At 47.1% G+C, this 19,688-nt stretch overlaps 1 protein-coding gene across 1 annotated transcript in view; it reads left to right on the top strand.

Annotated features, from left to right (window-relative positions):
- The window catches only part of LOC144159169 (tenascin-like), a 47,093-nt gene that overhangs the window by 9,938 nt on the left and 17,467 nt on the right, over positions 1-19,688 (top strand). Inside the window, exons 2-4 of the mRNA XM_077690495.1 lie at positions 3,907-3,967; positions 7,559-7,837; positions 14,362-14,643. Of these exons, the coding sequence (XP_077546621.1) occupies positions 3,907-3,967; positions 7,559-7,837; positions 14,362-14,643 (622 nt within the window). The remainder of the gene's footprint in view (positions 1-3,906; positions 3,968-7,558; positions 7,838-14,361; positions 14,644-19,688) is intronic.

The raw sequence follows: 19,688 nt of genomic DNA, 5'->3' as shown, positions 1-19,688 counted from the left end.
TTTCACGTCTCGCACTAACGGTCTCCAACACATACGCTACCTCTTTTTTTACTTCCTTTTTTTCTTTCTTCTCTCTCGCCCTCCTCACTTCCTAATGCAAGTTTATTCCCTCCTTCCCAACCCGCAGAGTAGCATGTAGGCGTTAACATGCGGGTAGACCTCTCTACTTTCCTCTAATAAAGACTTTTCTCTCTCTCTCTATCACTCTCCCTACTTAACGCGCAGGAACATCCGAGATCGAATGAGCGCCCTTTAACACTGCGGTTGACCGGAGTAGGTGAGTTAGTTCTACTAGGCGTTTTGTCACCTCCAGATTTAAGGGTGTATACGAGTTCGGGCCACTCGGGAAACGCGGCGTGTTTCTGAGTCAGGACGAGCAAAACAAGAATGAGTGGCGCGTTTCTAGGTCACGCGATGGAAGGAAACGAGAAAGCGTCGTCGTCGATAGACATTTCCCCTCTTTCCACCTTAAGGAAAGCCGCAGGAGAGGGCGTCGCATTTTGCAGCGTCAGTTTCCCGAAAACATTCTCTCGTGACCTTTGCAAGTATCCGAAAAACATTTCATTGGAGCTCAGTGAGTTAGGCTTCCTTTTTCTTGCTTTATGATTCCGGCTGCTCTTGCGGTGAAAAAAATTGTTAAGAATGAAGGAAGGGGCTAAATATTCCAAACGATATATCAATCTACCTCTAGTTCATCATTAGAGAATTATTTACTGATGCTTAAGCACTCATACCTGTTGCTCTTCTCATGTATTTTTGTTTCGATCACCCCATTCGCACCTGTATTTTCAGCACTATAACGGTCAAATATGTTAGCAACGCCACATATGCATTCAGTACATATGAAGGGAGTTACAGGGTTGGCGGTACTCGACAATTTCGTTTCGTATTTCAGATTCTATATCGCTTTTTTTCCGTTTTCTTGTAAGGGCGTTGCGAATTTTTCTGCACATGCAGAACGTTGCACAGTTGGTTCTTTTTACGATTGCTTCCTAATTTTTCGGCTTGTGTTTTCCGGAAATAGTTTTTCTTCTTTGTTGATCTGTTGTAAATAAGACTGTGTCTCAGATACATGTTTCTAATTTTGTTAAATGACTTTCGTTTTTTTTAGCTTGAACCCTATTTACATTTTATTTTCTTCGGCTCACTATCCAGGTTTGCACTATTACGTGCACTATGGTGCACTATTTGCACCATTACGTGCGTTCAGTTTGCGAACGATGTATTTTTGTGCCAATGCAGGGCGTTAACAAGGTTGGATCTGTGGGGTACTCAGAGAAGAAGTCGTTCGCATTAGCACACTTATAGAGAAAGCAGTCATCCACGTAGCACACTGTGTCCTGTTGTTCCACCATATAGTCCTCTGTTAATTCCAGCTTTCCCCGTCCTCAGATCTGCTGCCGAAGCAATAAACGAGTCTAACGAAGCTCTTGAGCATCTACACATTAACATGCATGCATATGTATCAAAGTAAAGAGATGAAGTGTCTCCACATACGGGGAAGCACAGCAATCGGCCACGGACGCGCCGAGGGGATGCACATCTCGACAGACGGAGGCCAGGCGACGCGCGTTGGGTATCAATTGTTTTGCGGGCCAACCTTCCTTTACGTTTCGCGCTTACATGTCTGACAGCAGTTCGATTGCCTTTGACTTAACGGCTGACAGGAGCGGGCGAGTTAGTTCTACAAAGTTTTTGATCACACTTGTTCTAGTGGTATAGATTGCGGCAGCTCGCGAAGAGCGTGCGCTCATGAGGCAGAACAAGGAAGACCAGAATGCGGGAGGCGTACTAAAGACGATAGTCTTTCTTGGGCTACTTAAACCCAGAAATTTTAGTCTGTCTGTCTGTCTGTCTGTCTGTCTGTCTGTAACTCGATTCAGCCACCCGGCCGAAGTAAGATGCTTGCTGCGCAATAGTCGTATATACTGACAGCCCAATGTAAACGTTTAAGTCCGGTTTATATGTTCATACTTGTCAACTTTGCTGAACAAGAACAAGACATTACGGAAATATAATGCAGAAAATGAGTACACAAGGGATATTTACAGTGTTCTTTTATTAAAATTCCTGGGTGCTTGGTATTTCGATATCAAATGATATTCAACATCTACTGCAGAAAAGCGCCACCTCCTGGAGGAATATAAGAAACCACGCGGCCACAGCAAAAAAAGGTTCCACTAGCTAGGTTCTACGTTCTGCTTGGAACGCACGTGGGGCATGGCAACGCGGTTCTATAGACCTTGAAGTCGGCCTCCTCGATTCACGCGCGTCTCCGCCGTACTGCACCGCTGACATCCAGGAACCCGGCCTGTAGCAATTCAACGCGGTAAATTCAAATCGCCTTGAGAAAACCTTTAGTGTGTTTACCTTGGGATGAGCGCGACGGTACAGGAACAGCATGAGAGGTTAGCGGGAAAGCAAAGGGGGGCATTTCCTCGGCAAATGTCTACAAAGACTATTGTCTTTTGACCACATTTGCAACGAAAGGAGCAGATACGCGGCCAATTCTTTATAGGTCAGGCGAGCTAAAGAAACCCGCCGAGCGTCTTCGTCTCCAGACATAGCCCTCTTTCCACCTCCAATGCGGTGTTTTCACCTTGAGGAGAGCTGCAGAAGAGGACGCCGCATTCTGCCACCTAGGTTTCCGGAAAACACTTACTACTTGTATCGTTTGCCAGTACGCGTGAAAAATTTCATGAGCGCTACATAGCCAATATTCTTTTTTTGCCTTATAGTACCGCTGGCTGGTGAAGTATATTGTTGTCGGAATGCGGGAAAAAAGTTGGCTTCCGACCGCAAGGTATATAGAGGCGAATTCAGTGTAAAAGATAATTTAAGGTAACTTTAATTCATCAATATTGTCGCGAAGTCAAAGAAAACGCAAGGTTCACCCACCTAGAGAATACAATTAGGGCGAATCGGTTTTGCGAAACAAGCTGTCGCAAGAGCAAATGTCGAGAATGCTGTCAAGAGAGTGGCGTGCTCGGTGGGCTCAGCTGTTCGACCGGCTACTTTGACAAAGTGCAATTACTTGTGTTGTTTGTGGGTGAAATAAATTGGGCATTTCTTTGGAGGATTCACTTTTATTGCTCATTCAGTTTCGGGTCACGTATCAGCGTTGGGCAGTATCGTCATAATACAAGATATCGTGATAGTGTTTTAGAGATACTTTTTTATATTTATTTCCGCACCGATCTACATTTGGAAACACGTGTATTTTTCTCTGTAGTAAAGAACGTTTATGATGTACCGAATAAATGGGGTGCTCTGGCAAGTCAGGGGAACTCGTTCGTGTGCTCCTCGATTAACAAGACACCCTCTCGTTTATTTTTCTTAAGGAGTAGTTAAAGGTACTGATTTTCTATACATGTTCAATTTAAATTATCTAGCGTTCTTCTTTTTCCGGGAGTACCAGTTATTTAGCTTAGTGTCATGCTTAGTGCCAAGCTTAGTATACCATTGTTAGTTTGGTTGTGGGCTATTGTCACGGAAGACCATTGTCATTTGTCGGTGCCCACTATCTGTAACTTATAGTTGCATAAAAACAAAACAATCCCTCATGGAATTGAAGGTCGTGCAAGGAGGTGTCCGAACAACATTGTCCTTTCGTTCAAAAGCAGTGTTCCACGTACGCATACAATTTTGGTGCCTCCAGCCGCTAACGACAGCGGATATTTCGGCACATAGGGCACATAAGACTGGTATCTCCACTGCCTGCTTTTTCCCCAACATCTTCAGCTTAGTGCAGCAATGATATAAAGAGCAGTTACGCTTGCCAAGGGGGGGGTGTCCCATTGCTTCTGCCATTACATATTTCTCAGCTGTTTGCGTGTGAAGCAATGACGTTTTGTCAATTTCACTCAGTTTCTCTTTTTCGTTCCCGTTTCTTTTACTGCATCCCAGGTCTTACATGGAAATCCAAAGCCGTCCTTACACCACCCTACTGATACTCCGACAGCAATTCGTAAGTAGAAGAATAAAAGAATTAGGGGTTCCGAATTTACTGTACCAGTGATGCCCTGCCCTGCCCTGAATTAACTCTACATTTAAAGTGTACTAGCTTACAAGTTGCACCAGTAATTGCAGCATACCACTACAGTAAACTAAGTCAGTGAAACTTCGCCACCTATTATAGAGTTAACGTTTAAATATTATCTGGGCATTGTAAGTCTTTAGCTCTTTCTCTCTTTCTTCGCGTTAAGTTGCGAAAAACCACTGTCTGTACTGTTTAGAGTAAACGAATCTTAAGCTTTCGATAGCGGCGTTCTTCACAGACAAGGTCAGTCTTAACCCACAGTATTAAACGCAGCCTATATATTACTGAATTCGCTGCCCTCAGTGCATAGTCAGCCGATATCTCGATGCATATATCCGAAGCAATATTGCTTTATCTTTTGTGGGCTCTTCTAAATTATCTTCAATGCAAGTGCCTTCAGTGGCCTATAGAAAAAAGTGATGGCCTCCCCAGAACGCGTGAGAGAAATTGTTCTTGGCAGTGGCGCTCCATGTGTCTTCGTAGCACGAGGATCCGAAATAATAATAAAAAAGACGAGCGCGCTTCTCTCGGCTGCGCATGCCTCCACATTCGTCGCTGCCTCTCCTGGTGGCATAACAGTTACCAGCGAGCCAGAGCTCCATTGGCTTCGCAAAGGCACCCCCCCCCCTCCCCACCCACCCACCTGCCGGTACTACGGCCATTTGTGCGCCTCTCAGCTTCGAGCGCGCAGAACCCCCAAGTAAACACCAAAACTATCGCCTTCACTACATCACAAGAAGCGATTAGGTGCCCCTGTACTTGTTTTTTTCTCCTTTGCAAAACTCTCCCTTCTTGTTCGCTCTGCATCGCGTCGATTCTTCAGGCAATCACTTTGTCGCCACGAACTCCGTTTGTAAGCATGCAACATTTTTTGATGTGCAATGGCTTCCTCTCTTGTAAACGCATTGTCAGTTGCAAGAATCACCTCCCAAAAATATACCCTCTAAGTCCAAACTCCCAAGGTTCACTGCGACTACACTTACAGAAAAGTCCGAACAAACTTTGATTACGTTGTAGCCACCAATAGCAGCCCCTATTATCGGACGGTAGGACGTCGCTGCCCTTTATGGCCGCCTGTGCGGTCCCCATGAGCGCACAGGCTAGGCACATCCCGACACCATTTTAATTGAGAGCCCTTCACACACAACAATAAACATAACCGAAGTAGTTATACTCAGCACTTTCGTTTGGGACACCTTCTATAATAGCTTCCCGGATTTTACACAGCCACATACGGAAACTCGAAACTTGCCTACTACGTCTCCGCTTGGAGTTATGTGTGCAGGTAGGTTGATCAAGTCGGGTTGAGCTCAAGCGACAACACCAATCCTCTGTAGCCCTGTTTTTCCTGAGTACATGGACGCGCCATGTTTCTCATCAAACTGCAGTTTGTAGAGGAACAGCAGCAAAACTAAAGATGGTGGCTCCTTCGCTACCCCGCTAACAGCCCTCCCTTTTATTTGCTTACTTGCTTGTGTTTCTCCATTTTAAATATCAAACACCGCTTAGCTTCCCCACCCGTATTTCCCGATGTGGACGCATGGAGGTCCGCGTAAGAACTAATTCACTGCAACCGCACACGACGCCATTGCCACAGCCATCATGACGCCACTCAATAACAAGAAGTATGTCATTGCAAGTAGATCCACGTATTTTAATACCAACCAGCCATACCAAACAGTTACTTCAAACAATGAGTCTTAAAAAATTATAAAAGTAAGACACGTAATTCTAATAAACTTATACTAATTTAAAGTACGTAAAAAGTATTTCTGGGTTAATACCTTTTCCAAAAACTTGTGGAGCGTACTCCAACAAATCCGTTAATTGCTTGTGGCTTCAAGTAAATTCGAGTAATTTCAGAGAATTTCAAGTAAATCAAATTCATATTAAACGGATTTTCACGCACTACTATAGAGAAAAGGCTTGTGTCAAAGACATCTAAGCAAATTGTGGTAAATTCGAGTTTTTCTCAATGATGCCGAGAATTCTTCCCGTAATCTTGCTATTTTAACTTAAGGACGAATTCTCGCTCAAACTTATTGCTTTTTTCGAATTACAACCATTCGTGATAATCCACTGAGAATTAAGTAGTGTGAACACCTGCCGCAATTATTTAACTTGCTTTGTCCTTGTGTTTAATGCTTGCATGCTCTTTATTTTCTTTAAAGCACCTTCTAGAATTTAAATACTGCGTACATTGATAATAATATGCACGAGTATGTATCATAAAGCCAGTAGAATAATAGTTTAGATTACATTCGGGGAGATGCACGAGTTTCGAACTCAGCTGCTTTTGATACTACAATGTGTTTTCGCCAATTATTCATTTTTGTGTGATTTGTTCACTTTTGTTATGGAGCAACGTCCTTAGCGAGCCATCTGGGTGCAGACATCGAACCATACCATTGCACAAAAAATTGATGAAGCCGATCGAGAATGGTACCAACACATTGTGCGTGTGCACTTTTTGACTTTATGTTTACTAGGTTAGATGCTTGACATCGTCGCTATTACTCTTCAGTCAGCAGTTGGCGCTCTGGGTTTCAGAAAGTAAACGTCTCACGGTCCATTTTGGTTTTTGAGGATTATTTCATTACGCGAGAGCAGCCCTGTGACATGGATAAAATTCAACTGAAGTATTTGTAGCTTCTGATGTAACCTCGTCTCACTGTGGAATGCTGCGGTACCATATCATGAAAATGCAGATCTTGGTCACAGGTGCATCATAAACGATCAAGCACTCACGCTTATCATCAGTCCACTCTTCAGCAATGTCAGTAGCCTCTGGAAGCCCATTTACCTGATTCCGTAGAGCCACCAGTGTGCTGCAGTAAAGTAGAACGGCGTTCTTCTTATTGAGAGTTATCAAAAGCCCTCCCGCCAGGAAAGAACTTGACCTAATCTACCCTACTGGCTACTTCAATATCAGCCGATGTCATCAGGTGTGCTCATTCTCCTGTTTCCGTCTCTCAGTACTCTACCCCGTTACTGTAGACTGCAATTACAATCTGCCACTGTCTCTTATGAGTAACAGGATTGTGAACCAACATTTTATCTCCAGACTTAAACAGGGGTGTAACCAGAGAGGGGGGGGGAGGGTGTTTCGGTGTGAGAACACCCCCGAAATTTTCGGAGCATCGCATCTCTGTCTCTGTTTCTTTCGTCCTAGTTGTTCGCCTAGGCTATTCACTCATTCAATCTAGGTACTATAACGTAAAAACAAAGATAAAAATGCTGTCCGTTTATTAAAGCTGACAAATGCCCAATTTTGTTTTCAGGGGGGCGGGGGCTGCAGCTCTTTATTTTATTTTTCTTTGCCGGCGCTGCTTGACACCCACGAAAAACATACCTGGCTATGGCATTGAACCTTAGGTCAAACTTGGGAAGAGTTTACACCAAGATTACTAAGGAGGCGACCCTGGTTACAACCAGTATAGGATGCATCATGACGTGCGTGAATGTGCACGAGTACTTCCCCGTCTGCCACTAAGGTTGCTCGAACGTGAATTCTCGCAGGTCCACCGACCGACATCCAGCTCGTCGCCACATGCGACCACTTCATTCGTGCCTCCTGGAAGCACAGGAACAGTGTTGACGGCTTCGTGGTCACGCTAACTGAAGACGTCGGCCACATTCAGGAGAAGGTGACGCTACCTGCAACCCAGAGACACGTCGTCTTTAATATTGACCCTTACCGCCAGAACTACACCTTCAGCATCCGGTCTTTCCTGTACGGGGAGGGCCGGAGGTACTTCAGCGAGGATGTGAAAAGAACAGTCACGTCGTTTGGCCAAGGCAAGTGAACAGCGGTGCTTCCAGTAGTCATTCACCAGCTCTTTGCTAGGTGGGATCGCACATTGCACTCTTGTGGGGCCAATCAATGTGTCAATGCAATCAACATTGCTTCGGCTCACTAGTCATGCATTCTAAATATTATATGCCTGTCTGCGGTTGCGTACACATTCGCGTTGCTTGGGGGCAACAACCGAACGTGCCATATGATTACCCATGAGCGTTCTTTCGCATATGAGCCCAGTGATTTACCTACGTCGTCATTGCCCCGTTTCTTGCCTCGTCATGGTGCTCGAGGCACAGCGTAGTATTCCCAACTATCGCTGTACTTTTTCCAAGACTTTGTAAGGATTTACGTACATATTATACCCATGATAATATGTTATTAAAATATAAAATGACTACATATTGTATATGAATCAAGTGCAGACCCGTCTGCTTGTGAGGCGAGAATATACCACTTAGGCCTGAGTCCAAGCTCACTGCAATTATTTCTTGCGTTTTGCTCTTTAAGGGTCGCTTGTGGCTTGTTTTTAGAGACAAGATGCAGGAGATAAATTATTTATTGATGAAGACTTGCCTACATGTTGTGCGCCAGCTCTTCTTGTTATAAATAAATAAATAAATAAATAAATAAATAAATAAATAAATAAATAAATAAATAAAATGTGTTGCAGAAGGTGCGCACGTCGGTCAGTATGGGGAAGGAAGGACGGTGAGGGGGGGGGGGCAGTTTAAGGTTTAAACCTTTTGCAGAACAAAAGGTTCCCCCCAGACAGCAGTGGGCCCGGACGGAATACCAATGCAAGTGATAAACCTACTTGGACGTAAAAGTAAGGAATCGTTTATGAGGGCAATAGATAAGGTCATAGAAACCAAACAAATACCAGAGGACTGGTTAGAAAGTAGGATGAATTTAATATATAAAGGCAGAGGAGACAAAGCCAGTATTGATTCATACAGACCACTCACAGTAACGTCAGTGATGTATAGATTCGTAATGCAGGTGATAAAATCAGAAATTCAAGCATGGTTGGAAGAAAATGAAATACTTGGGTAACTGCAGAATGGATTTAGACAAGACAGGCGACTGGATGACAATCTGTTCGTAATAACGAAATGCATTGAAATTGCGAAAGCATAGAATGGACTTGAAAAGGTAAAAAGCGCGACTTGGACAACGACAGTAGAGAAGGACGACGGGACAAGCGCTCACTTTCAACTAATATTTATTGAGGCATCGTCTCATATTTATACATGTACCAGGAGCATGCGCACTTTGGAACACTACGTAGAACGAATCAACCAGAGAACATAATCACAGTGACATTTTCAAAAATTCACACTCACTGGCACGCAAAAGAACCGAAGTATCACTGACGCATTTATCACCTTTCTGCTTAATATGGAACGCTTCTAACAGCTCTCTCGCCACGGAATTTTTACTCCTACCGAGAATCCTAATCTGGTCAAACAGAGGTCTGCACTCTTTCAAGGGACTGACAGGCCTACAGTCTTTGCAGTGTGCGGGTAAATGCGCACGCGTATCATTGTTAAGAGAAGAACTATGCTCGCGTGCCCGGTCATTCACACACCTGCCCGTCTGGCCGATGTAGGCCTCCCCGCATAAAAGCGGTATCTCGTAGACTACACCGACGTCACACGCCACAAAGCGCTTGGCATGCTTCTTTTCGCACTTTTTCGGTTTCGGCTTGCCGGAAATTTGCGCACACAGGCGGCCAAGTTTCTGTGGAGCAGAAAACACCACCGGCACTTGGTACCGTTCTGCCACTTTTTTCAGGTTGTGCGTAACCTTATGTATATAGGGCAGAACAACAGGCTTCACCTTAGGTTGTTCTGGCCGCCTCGCACCTACTTGGCCTTTGGCTTTCCGCAGCAAGGCTTCGGCAACACCCACCAAGACATAGCTTGGGTAGCCGACCGACAGAAGTCTCTTCAATTGAGAGTCAAAGCTCTCTTGAACAGCATGTGCACACGACTTCTTCAGTGCAGATTCTAAAACCAGAGACGCTATGGCCCTTTTGACAGTCTTTGAATGAGATGATGAAAAAGGCAGGAGCTGTTTACGGGCACGCGGGCGATAGACCCAACAAACATGGTCGGAAGAAAATTTAAAATTGATATCCAAAAACTGCAGGGTGTCATCACTTGGAATCTCGTGTGTAAATGCAAGACCTTTCCCATGGCGACAAAAGTTCTCTAAAATCCCTTCTGCGGCTGCAATGTAGTTAAAAGAACACTGTTTTTTTAAAACCACTAAAAAATCGTCGACATATCTAAAAACACGCAGAACAACATCCTTGTCAAAACTTAAAAGCAAGTCCCGGTCAACACTAGCAAGAAAAATATTGCATAAGACTGGCGCAACGCATGACCCGATACAAATTCCTTGTTTCTGAATGTACGTGCGTCCTTCGAAAGAAACGAATGTTGCGTCCAGATAAAATTCCAACAACCGCATAAAACAATCCACCGACATACCACAAGAATTCTGGAACTTGACCACGCCGTTTACATCGATGCATTGCCTAACAGGTACTAGGCAATGCATCGATGTAGGCAATGCATCGTTAGGCATGTTAGCAATGCATCGTTAGGCATGTTAGGCAATGCATCGATGTAAACGGCGTGGTCAAGTTCCAGAATTCTTGTGGTATGTCGGTGGATTGTTTTATGCGGTTGTTGGAATTTTATCTGGACGCAACATTCGTTTCTTTCGAAGGACGCACGTACATTCAGAAACAAGGAATTTGTATCGGGTCATGCGTTGCGCCAGTCTTATGCAATATTTTTCTTGCTAGTGTTGACCGGGACTTGCTTTTAAGTTTTGACAAGGATGTTGTTCTGCGTGTTTTTAGATATGTCGACGATTTTTTAGTGGTTTTAAAAAAACAGTGTTCTTTTAACTACATTGCAGCCGCAGAAGGGATTTTAGAGAACTTTTGTCGCCATGGGAAAGGTCTTGCATTTACACACGAGATTCCAAGTGATGACACCCTGCAGTTTTTGGATATCAATTTTAAATTTTCTTCCGACCATGTTTGTTGGGTCTATCGCCCGCGTGCCCGTAAACAGCTCCTGCCTTTTTCATCATCTCATTCAAAGACTGTCAAAAGGGCCATAGCGTCTCTGGTTTTAGAATCTGCACTGAAGAAGTCGTGTGCACATGCTGTTCAAGAGAGCTTTGACTCTCAATTGAAGAGACTTCTGTCGGTCGGCTACCCAAGCTATGTCTTGGTGGGTGTTGCCGAAGCCTTGCTGCGGAAAGCCAAAGGCCAAGTAGGTGCGAGGCGGCCAGAACAACCTAAGGTGAAGCCTGTTGTTCTGCCCTATATACATAAGGTTACGCACAACCTGAAAAAAGTGGCAGAACGGTACCAAGTGCCGGTGGTGTTTTCTGCTCCACAGAAACTTGGACGCCTGTGTGCGCAAATTTCCGGCAAGCCGAAACCGAAAAAGTGCGAAAAGAAGCATGCCAAGCGCTTTGTGGCGTGTGACGTCGGTGTAGTCTACGAGATACCGCTTTTATGCGGGGAGGCCTACATCGGCCAGACGGGCAGGTGTGTGAATGACCGGGCACGCGAGCATAGTTCTTCTCTTAACAATGATACGCGTGCGCATTTACCCGCACACTGCAAAGACTGTAGGCCTGTCAGTCCCTTGAAAGAGTGCAGACCTCTGTTTGACCAGATTAGGATTCTCGGTAGGAGTAAAAATTCCGTGGCGAGAGAGCTGTTAGAAGCGTTCCATATTAAGCAGAAAGGTGATAAATGCGTCAGTGATACTTCGGTTCTTTTGCGTGCCAGTGAGTGTGAATTTTTGAAAATGTCACTGTGATTATGTTCTCTGGTTGATTCGTTCTACGTAGTGTTCCAAAGTGCGCATGCTCCTGGTACATGTATAAATATGAGACGATGCCTCAATAAATATTAGTTGAAAGTGAGCGCTTGTCCCGTCGTCCTTCTCTACTGTCGTTGTCCAAGTCGCGCTTTTTACCTTTTCAAGCATAATGCACCAACTTGCCCAACAGATTTGTTTAACATAGAATGGACCACTATGCATTACATTCATGTACATTAAAGGGGCATATGACAACGTAAACAGAGAACGGCTGTGGAGAATGCTGAAACTCCAGGGATTAGATGACGAGTTAGTACAGTTCCTTATGGCAATCTATAAAGACAATAGAGTACACCTTACTTGGGAAGGACAGAAATGCGCCCAGCAGGACAACATCCGTCGGGGACTGAAACAGGGATGCCCTTTGAGCCCAATACTGTTCATGCTTTACATGGCGGGGTTAGAAAAGAAACTGGAAGAAAGTCAAGTAGGGTTCAGCCTAACCCGTATGCTGCAAGGCGAAGTGGTACGACAGCATATTCCGGGAATGTTATACGCAGACGACATTGTTCTTTTAGCTGATAACCAAACCGATATGCAGCGGCTAATAAATATTAGCGGCCAGGAAGCCACTGACCTCGGGTTAAATTTCAGTGCAGAAAAATCAGGAATAATGGTTTTCAATGACGCTACTACTGACGTAGTGTCTGTCCAGCAAGGCGAATTACCTAGAGTGAAGGAATATAAATATTTGGGAGTGTGGATAAACGAAGGGGATAACTAATTAAGAACTCACGAGGAGCAACTTAAGGTTAAGGGAAAGCGAAACGCAGCTATAACGAAGCATAGAGCTCTGTGGGGGTATAACAAATATGAAGTAGTAAGAGGAATGTGGAAAGGAGTAATGGTTCCGGGTCTCACGTTTGAAAATGCTGTACTCTGCTTAAAATCAGACGTTCTATCAGGCCTTGAAGTAAACCAGAGGACGGTAGGACGTTTGGCCCTAGGCGCGCATGGAAAAACAACTAACGAAGCAGTTCAGGGAGATATGGGCTGGGCGTCGTTTGAAGCTAGAGAAGCTAAGAGTAAAATATGCTTTGAGATGAAGTTCAGGGTAATTGATCAACGGAGGTGGGCAGCTAAGGTTTTTAGGTACCTATACTTGAAAAGCGTGGACACGCAGTGGTTAAGAAAGACTAGAAGGCTAACGATGAATTACAGAAAGAACGGTGGAGAATCCAAAACAGCCAAGGTAACCAAAAAAGAGGCAAGGCAGATTGAAACGAATAAATGGATGAAAAAAATGGAAGCTAAAACGTCGTTAGAGGCTGAGAAATTGGCTGAGAAATTGAACATCAGAAAGGAAAATTTCTACGATAATTCCCAGGGTAGTGCTTTGCTTTTTGAGTCTAGAGCAGGTTGCCTGCGAACTAAGAGTTTTGTGGGGAAGTATTCACAAAATGATGGGGTATGTGTGGTCTGCGGAAAAGAAATAGAAACTATGCGGCACATAGTGTTAGAATGTGAGGGTATCCATCCAAATCTACATGAAGGGAATATTGGGCTTCGAGAAGCCCTAGGATTTAAGGGTATCAGAGAGGAAGTTAACTTCAAGGCGGTCGAGGGGAGGAAAAGAAGATTAGAATGCTGGTGGACGAAAACTAGAGAGGGGAATATTGCCTAGGACAGTTGCCACCCGTAACAGGGAAAAGAAAGTATTTCGGCCCTAATAAGCTTGATTGCCTGCCCTAAGCAGCGCTAGTATTAAACCAAGACTGTAAAACATGGTTATATTAGTCCTTTTTGGTAAGATGACATGTCATCACCCCGCTTCAAAGGGGAAACCAATAGCAATCATCATCATCATCAGGTCACATTCGGCTACATTATATAGTTACATTATATATAATGTTTCATTAAATAAATAAATAAGTAAGTAAATAAATAAATAAATAAATCGGATTATTTTATGACTGGGAGTAGGGACACCACGCAGTCATTTCCGCGCCGTACAGACCTATGCCAAAGCATAGATAACAGAAGGTATGCCCACACAAAGATTGACATAAAACAGCAGCACGAATACTTACACTTACACTTACACCTGCTCCGCAGGCCTTCATACGTAGACATGCTACTTGCCCACACTTTGTTTTCTCGTAAATTAGAAGCCGCACCGCACGAAATATTTTACTTTGATAATTAGTTTGATCGAACACTTATGCATTAGCAGCAGTTGATATAGATCGCTTCTCGAGGCTTTTTCTGTCAGAAGTAGACCACCGGTACCCTCACTGGCAGTGTGGCTGGGTCGTGTTTTTGGAGGACGTTGCTGACATGTTGACATTTAGTCAAATAAATGGCTCTTGATATTGTGTATCTCGCGGTTGCCGAATTCGAATGACTTTGTGGTGGCCTTCCGTCCTTTTTCCTAGGTCTACTTGCGCTCGTGATTTCCAACGCTGGTAGAGAATCGCAGATTCCAAAACACAAACAACAGGAATTGGAACTGTGGATGTATACAAACATTGTACATAACTATCACCTTGTCAGAAAGGAAAACATTCTCGCACAAGAGTAATTGTTTTAGTTGTTAAAATAATGAAGAACACAATTTTTCCTGCCCCTGCTCATTTTGCCTTCTCTTGCGTGTCTGTGTTTTACAGCGCCCGATGTAGAAGGATTTCAAGCACACGTTCTCACCGCGACATCTGCAAGGACCACGTGGAAGACTGTGCATTCCGAGGACATCCATATCAGTGTCTGCCCCGCCACCCGTCCCGAAGACTGCGTCAAGTATTCCACCGATGGGAATCTGCTCGTCTATGTGATTCATGGCCTCAAGCCAAGAACGCGATACATCGTTCAAGCAAGCTTCAGTCTGGAGCTAAATGGAACAGTCTGCAAGTACGAGAAGTCGTCACGGACTATCACCACTCCAGCCCGGGGTAAGAAATCCGTACTTTCTCCCGTTGTTATTTCGCACTGATGAGAAGGAAAATGTATGCAGCAGGTTATTACTTATTTGAAAAAAAAAAGAAAGGCCACATTACGCGTGAAACTTGAAGGTAGCGAATTTGCACGCAACTTTCACGACCATCACAACGGTTTAAGTCCTCAATTGCAGCCGATTGGCTTCTTCGCTGCTGCCGCAACGACCTTACTCGAGCGTTGTTGCTTTAAGTGTGAGCTTCCTTCATTTTTATGGAAGTTATAATCATTGGACACCACCTTAGAGGGGCGTACGCTATGATCTGTCTTCCTCGTTCCGAGCAAGTGGTGCCACGATAAGAGCGAATGCTTGAGATTTTTTTTTTGCCCATCTTGGCCAACCTCCCAAGTGGGCATGTTTGCTTTGCAAACGTGGTCTGATGACGCTGAGCGGTGGCCGCGAGGCACGCACACACAGCACTCAACATTTTCTTGGTTTTTTTAACTGCCGGACGGTCGCCGCAATCTTGGACAATCTCTTTAGGTGGGCATGCTAGGCTTGACAAACGTGAGCAGGGGACGCTGGGCAGTAGTCGCGAGGCCCGCGCTCGTGAGCGCGCGCTCGGCAATTTCCTGCTATTTTAACTGCGGAAACAAAAAATTACGATTTGTCAAGACGTCATATGTCGTCAGAAAAAGACAATGGGAGCGGCGTTACGCTTCGGTAGAAGAGAGCCAGCTGCCATCGGAAAGCGACTTCCCAGTACTGGGCTCCGCACGCAAGCCAAGATCCCATTCGAGGAACCGCTCGAATTCTAAGAGCCGGTCGCCATCCAACGGCGGCATCTTGCGCCGTCAGAGTCGGAGTCCCAGCACCTCCAGGAAAGGAAGAACCCCGTCAAAGGACCGCGTAAGCTGGGCGGATGCGGCCAAGAGCACCAGAAAGGCCAGCGGCAACGTAACCAAGAAACAACACACGCAAAGCAAGGAGCACGAAATGATAGAGGCTCTTCGCGAGGAAAACAAGGAATTGAGAAGAATGGTAGATGAATTGAAGAAGAGCCTACAATGTCTGGCGGAGGCTAGGGGCAATGACACCGCCCCGGGCCCTTCGACCAACACGTCTGAGTCTCTGCCTAAGGGGCAGCCAATGGAAACTGTGGATGATGCCCAGGAACTCAAAGAACCGGCACTCAAGAAGAGGATCACGAAAAAACGTGGCACCAAAGAAATTAGCAGCAACGAAGCTCGAATAGAGGACAGGTTGAGCAAGCTAGAAAAGAGGATGGAGCGAATGTTTGAATCGAGGATGGAAAAAATGATCGACTCGCTCAAGTTGGCCATCGTCGAAAAAAGCAGGATAGACCACAAACGGTTCTTGCAGATCGAGGGAGCCACCCAACACACTCTAAGCTATGAGGCCTTATCCCAACACCAAGACCCACGCACGACGGCGCAGGGCGGCATTACCGGCACAGACTAGTAATGGCCCCAAAAACAACAATAGTCGTTTGGCAGTGGAATTGCCGCGGCCTGGACAGGAAGTGGGCAGTTCTACTGCAACACATCGAGAGCAGCGACCGGAAACCAGACATACTCCTACTCCAAGAAACTTTAACAGTGCGTCGCCCCCTACATGTCTACAGAGCGCTATGGTCTACCGACGACCATAGCCGGGGACTATGCGTCATGGCCAGGAAGGAGCACACAATGCTAGAACTTAATCTCACGAACGTTACAATTGATCACGTCTTTGCGGAAGTGGTGGTAGGCAAGAAAAGAAAGGAAAGTATTTATATCCTCAACGTTTACAGCAACCCCAGTAAACGCAGGCAGCGCTTCAGGGCGCTTCTACACAAGGCCAGTGCACAGGCAGGCTGCTCCAAGCTACTGGTATGCGGCGATTTCAACGCCATGGACCAGTCCTGGGGTTACGTCAAGAGCAACGCTAAAGGCAGAAACCTGGCGCAGGATGCGCTCGACAATGGGTACGTCCTCGTCACGGATCCTGCCAACGCGACGAGAACGGGCAACTCGGTGTCCAGAGACACCACCCCCGACCTCACCTTTGTCAAGAACATCGTGGCGGAGGACGTAGAGTGGAAGAACACCGGACTAGACCTTTGAAGGGATCACATGATTGTGGAAACTACAGTGCGACTGAGTGGAGCCAGCGCACCTCAGGCACGAAAGCACAAATGGGTCGACTGGGAAGCCTTCAGCAGGCAAAGAAACGAGGCCGCAGACGAAAACGAACACATCCAAGACATCGCCGCCTGGATGAAGAACGTTACCAGGGACGTGAAGATGGCCACGAGAGAAATCGAGACGGATGTTCAAGTCGACAGTATGGACAGGAGGCTATTCCATCTAATCCAGGCGAAACGATCTCTACAAGAGCGATGGAAGAAGCAAAGGCTCAACAGAGGGCTGCGGAAGAAGATCGCCGGTCTGAATCGCAAGATTGAGGAGCACTGCCACGCGCTCAACATCCAGAAATGGAACGAGCTCTGCAACGCTGCTGACGGCCAACTCCACAACGGCAGAACCTGGAACCTGTTCCGGCACCTACTGGATGAGACAAAGACCAAGTCTTATCAGAGGGATAGGCTTGCAAATATCCTACACGTGGAAATCAAGGAAAGAGGCGAGGATGCGGTGAAGAAGAAACTTCTGGAGAAATACATCCCCTCCACGCCAAAAGTCGCCCACAGAGATTACTTTGGAAGCCCAAACGACAGGTTGGACAGAGACATCGACGTCGAGGAAGTGCGGACGGCTCTGCAAGAGCTTAACAGCAGATCGGCTCCGGGTCCCGACCGCGTGCCGAACGGACCACTCAAGAACCTCGATGACCGCTCGATTGTAGCCCTCACGAAATACTTCAACGAGTGCTTGAGGTCGGGAGTCGTACCGAAGGAGTGGAAACATTCTAAGATGATCCTGATACCTAAGCCTGGAAAGCCGCCGAGCACGGACAACCTCCGTCCAATATCGCTCACATCCTGCGTGGGCAAGGTACTGGAGCGCGTCCTACTAGCGCGGTGGCAAGAATATCTCGAAAACAACGACCTTTACCACGACAGTGTGATCAGATTCCGGCAGCACTTGTGCACGCAGGACGCCATGATACAACTGAAGCACCTCATTGTCGACAGGGACACCCGAGACTCAAGGGCCGTCATGGGCCTGGATCTACAGGGGGCCTTCGACAATGTCAACCACTCGGCGATCCTGAGCCAAGTCTCTAAGTTGAACATGGGCAAGCGGACCCACGAGTACATAGGGAGCTTTCTCACGGGCCGAACGGTAGAAATCGTTGCGGGGGATCTCGCAACGGACGCCAAAGACAACGGCAGCCGAGGCACCCCTCAAGGGTCGGTGATCTCGCCGCTCCTATTCAACCTAGTCATGATCGAGGTCGCCAGTAGACTCGCAGAGGTGGAGCACGTCGGGCACACCATATATGCCGACAACATCACGCTGTGGGTCGAGGGCAGCGACGCTCGAGTAGAAGAAGCGCTTCAGCGGGCGGTACGGACGGTCGAGGAAAGCCTCGAGGGCACCGGCCTCAGATGCTCACCGAGTAAGTCCGAGGTGCTGCTATACAGGCCCAGGGAAGGTCCCCGCGCTGAAAAGAGAAGCGACAGCGAGGAAATCTCCGTCTACACCAAAGACGGTACCGTTATACCCAGAGTCACAGATATCCGTATTCTGGGAATGCTTATTAACGAGCACGGAGGCAACGGGAAAACAGTGACACGGGTCGTCGGCAAGGCGGCCAACGCCATCAGGCTAATGAGAAGAATGTCGAACAGACGGAGGGGACTTCGCGAGGAGAACCTCACGAGGCTCGTGCACTCTTTCGTCCTCAGCCACATCACATACGTGGCCGCCTTCCACAAATGGAAGAGGGACGAAACGAACAAGCTCAACGTAGTCATCCGAAGGGCATACAAGACGGCCATCGGAGTTCCCGAATCCACCAGCACGGAGAGGTTGTACGCTCTGGGCATCCTCAACACCCTCGACGAAATCGCCGAGGCTCAGAGGATTGCCCAGCTGGAGAGGCTTTCCATGACCAAGGCCGGTAGGAGAATCCTGGAGAAGCTTGGAATACGATATCACGAACAACAAGGAGCCAAGACGCCCGCCCCGGACGAGATCAGGAGCAAAATTCGCGTGGACACTATCCCGCGCAACGTGTACCCCGAATACAATGAAGGCAGACGCAAGGCGAGGGCCAAGGCGCTGGCGGACCTGCACGCCGGCGACGCAGGCGCCCGTTACGTGGATGCTGCCGAATATGCGAGCAGAAGAGGATTCGCCGTGGTTGTCATCGATGCTGGGGGCAGCATCACAGCGGCGGCCATCACGGCGAGCAGTACATCCGAAGAGGCCGAAGAGGTGGCCATCGCACTGGCCATCAAAGACACGGGCTGCCGCACTGTCCTCAGCGATTCGCGGCAGGCAATCAGGAACTTTGCCCGAGGCAGGGTCTCTGCTGCTGCGACGAAGATTTTAAACGAGATACCGAGACACCGGGAAATGGCAAGAATAAAGTGGTTTCCGTCACACGCAGGGGAAGTGTCGGACACCAACGCCAACCATAACGAAACCGCACACGCCCGCGCGCGCGAACTAACGGACCGCGCCGGGTCAAGCGGTGATCAATGACCAGCTTGAACGAGATAACCAAGGCCTATAGGCTCGCCAGACGCACGCTCCCGCCGCCCTGTAAAGGGCTGAGCAGGGAGCAGGCAGTCATATATAGGCAGCTCCAAACACGAACGGTCATGAGCCCGGCATTCATGCACAAGATTTTCCCGGAGGCACACCCCGACGGTACGTGCAGGGTGTGACGCAACGCCCCCGCGACTCTTGAGCACATCGTCTGGGACTGTCTGAACTTCCCAGAAGATTCTACATCAGGAAGGCTTCCGCCCGCTTTTGAAGAGGCTAAGCGATCTGGCAACCAAGACCTCCAACTCGAGGCCGTCCAGCGGGTCATCGTGGCGTTGGCCAGGCAGGAGACTTCGCAGCCCGGTAACGGGCGGGGGGC

The sequence above is a fragment of the Haemaphysalis longicornis genome, unplaced genomic scaffold, assembly GCF_048455015.1.
Source record: "Haemaphysalis longicornis isolate Haplotype H1 unplaced genomic scaffold, Haemaphysalis longicornis Haplotype H1 scaffold_10, whole genome shotgun sequence".
NCBI classification, from domain to species: domain Eukaryota; kingdom Metazoa; phylum Arthropoda; class Arachnida; order Ixodida; family Ixodidae; genus Haemaphysalis; species Haemaphysalis longicornis.
This window is presented reverse-complemented; position numbering and strand designations above follow the sequence as displayed.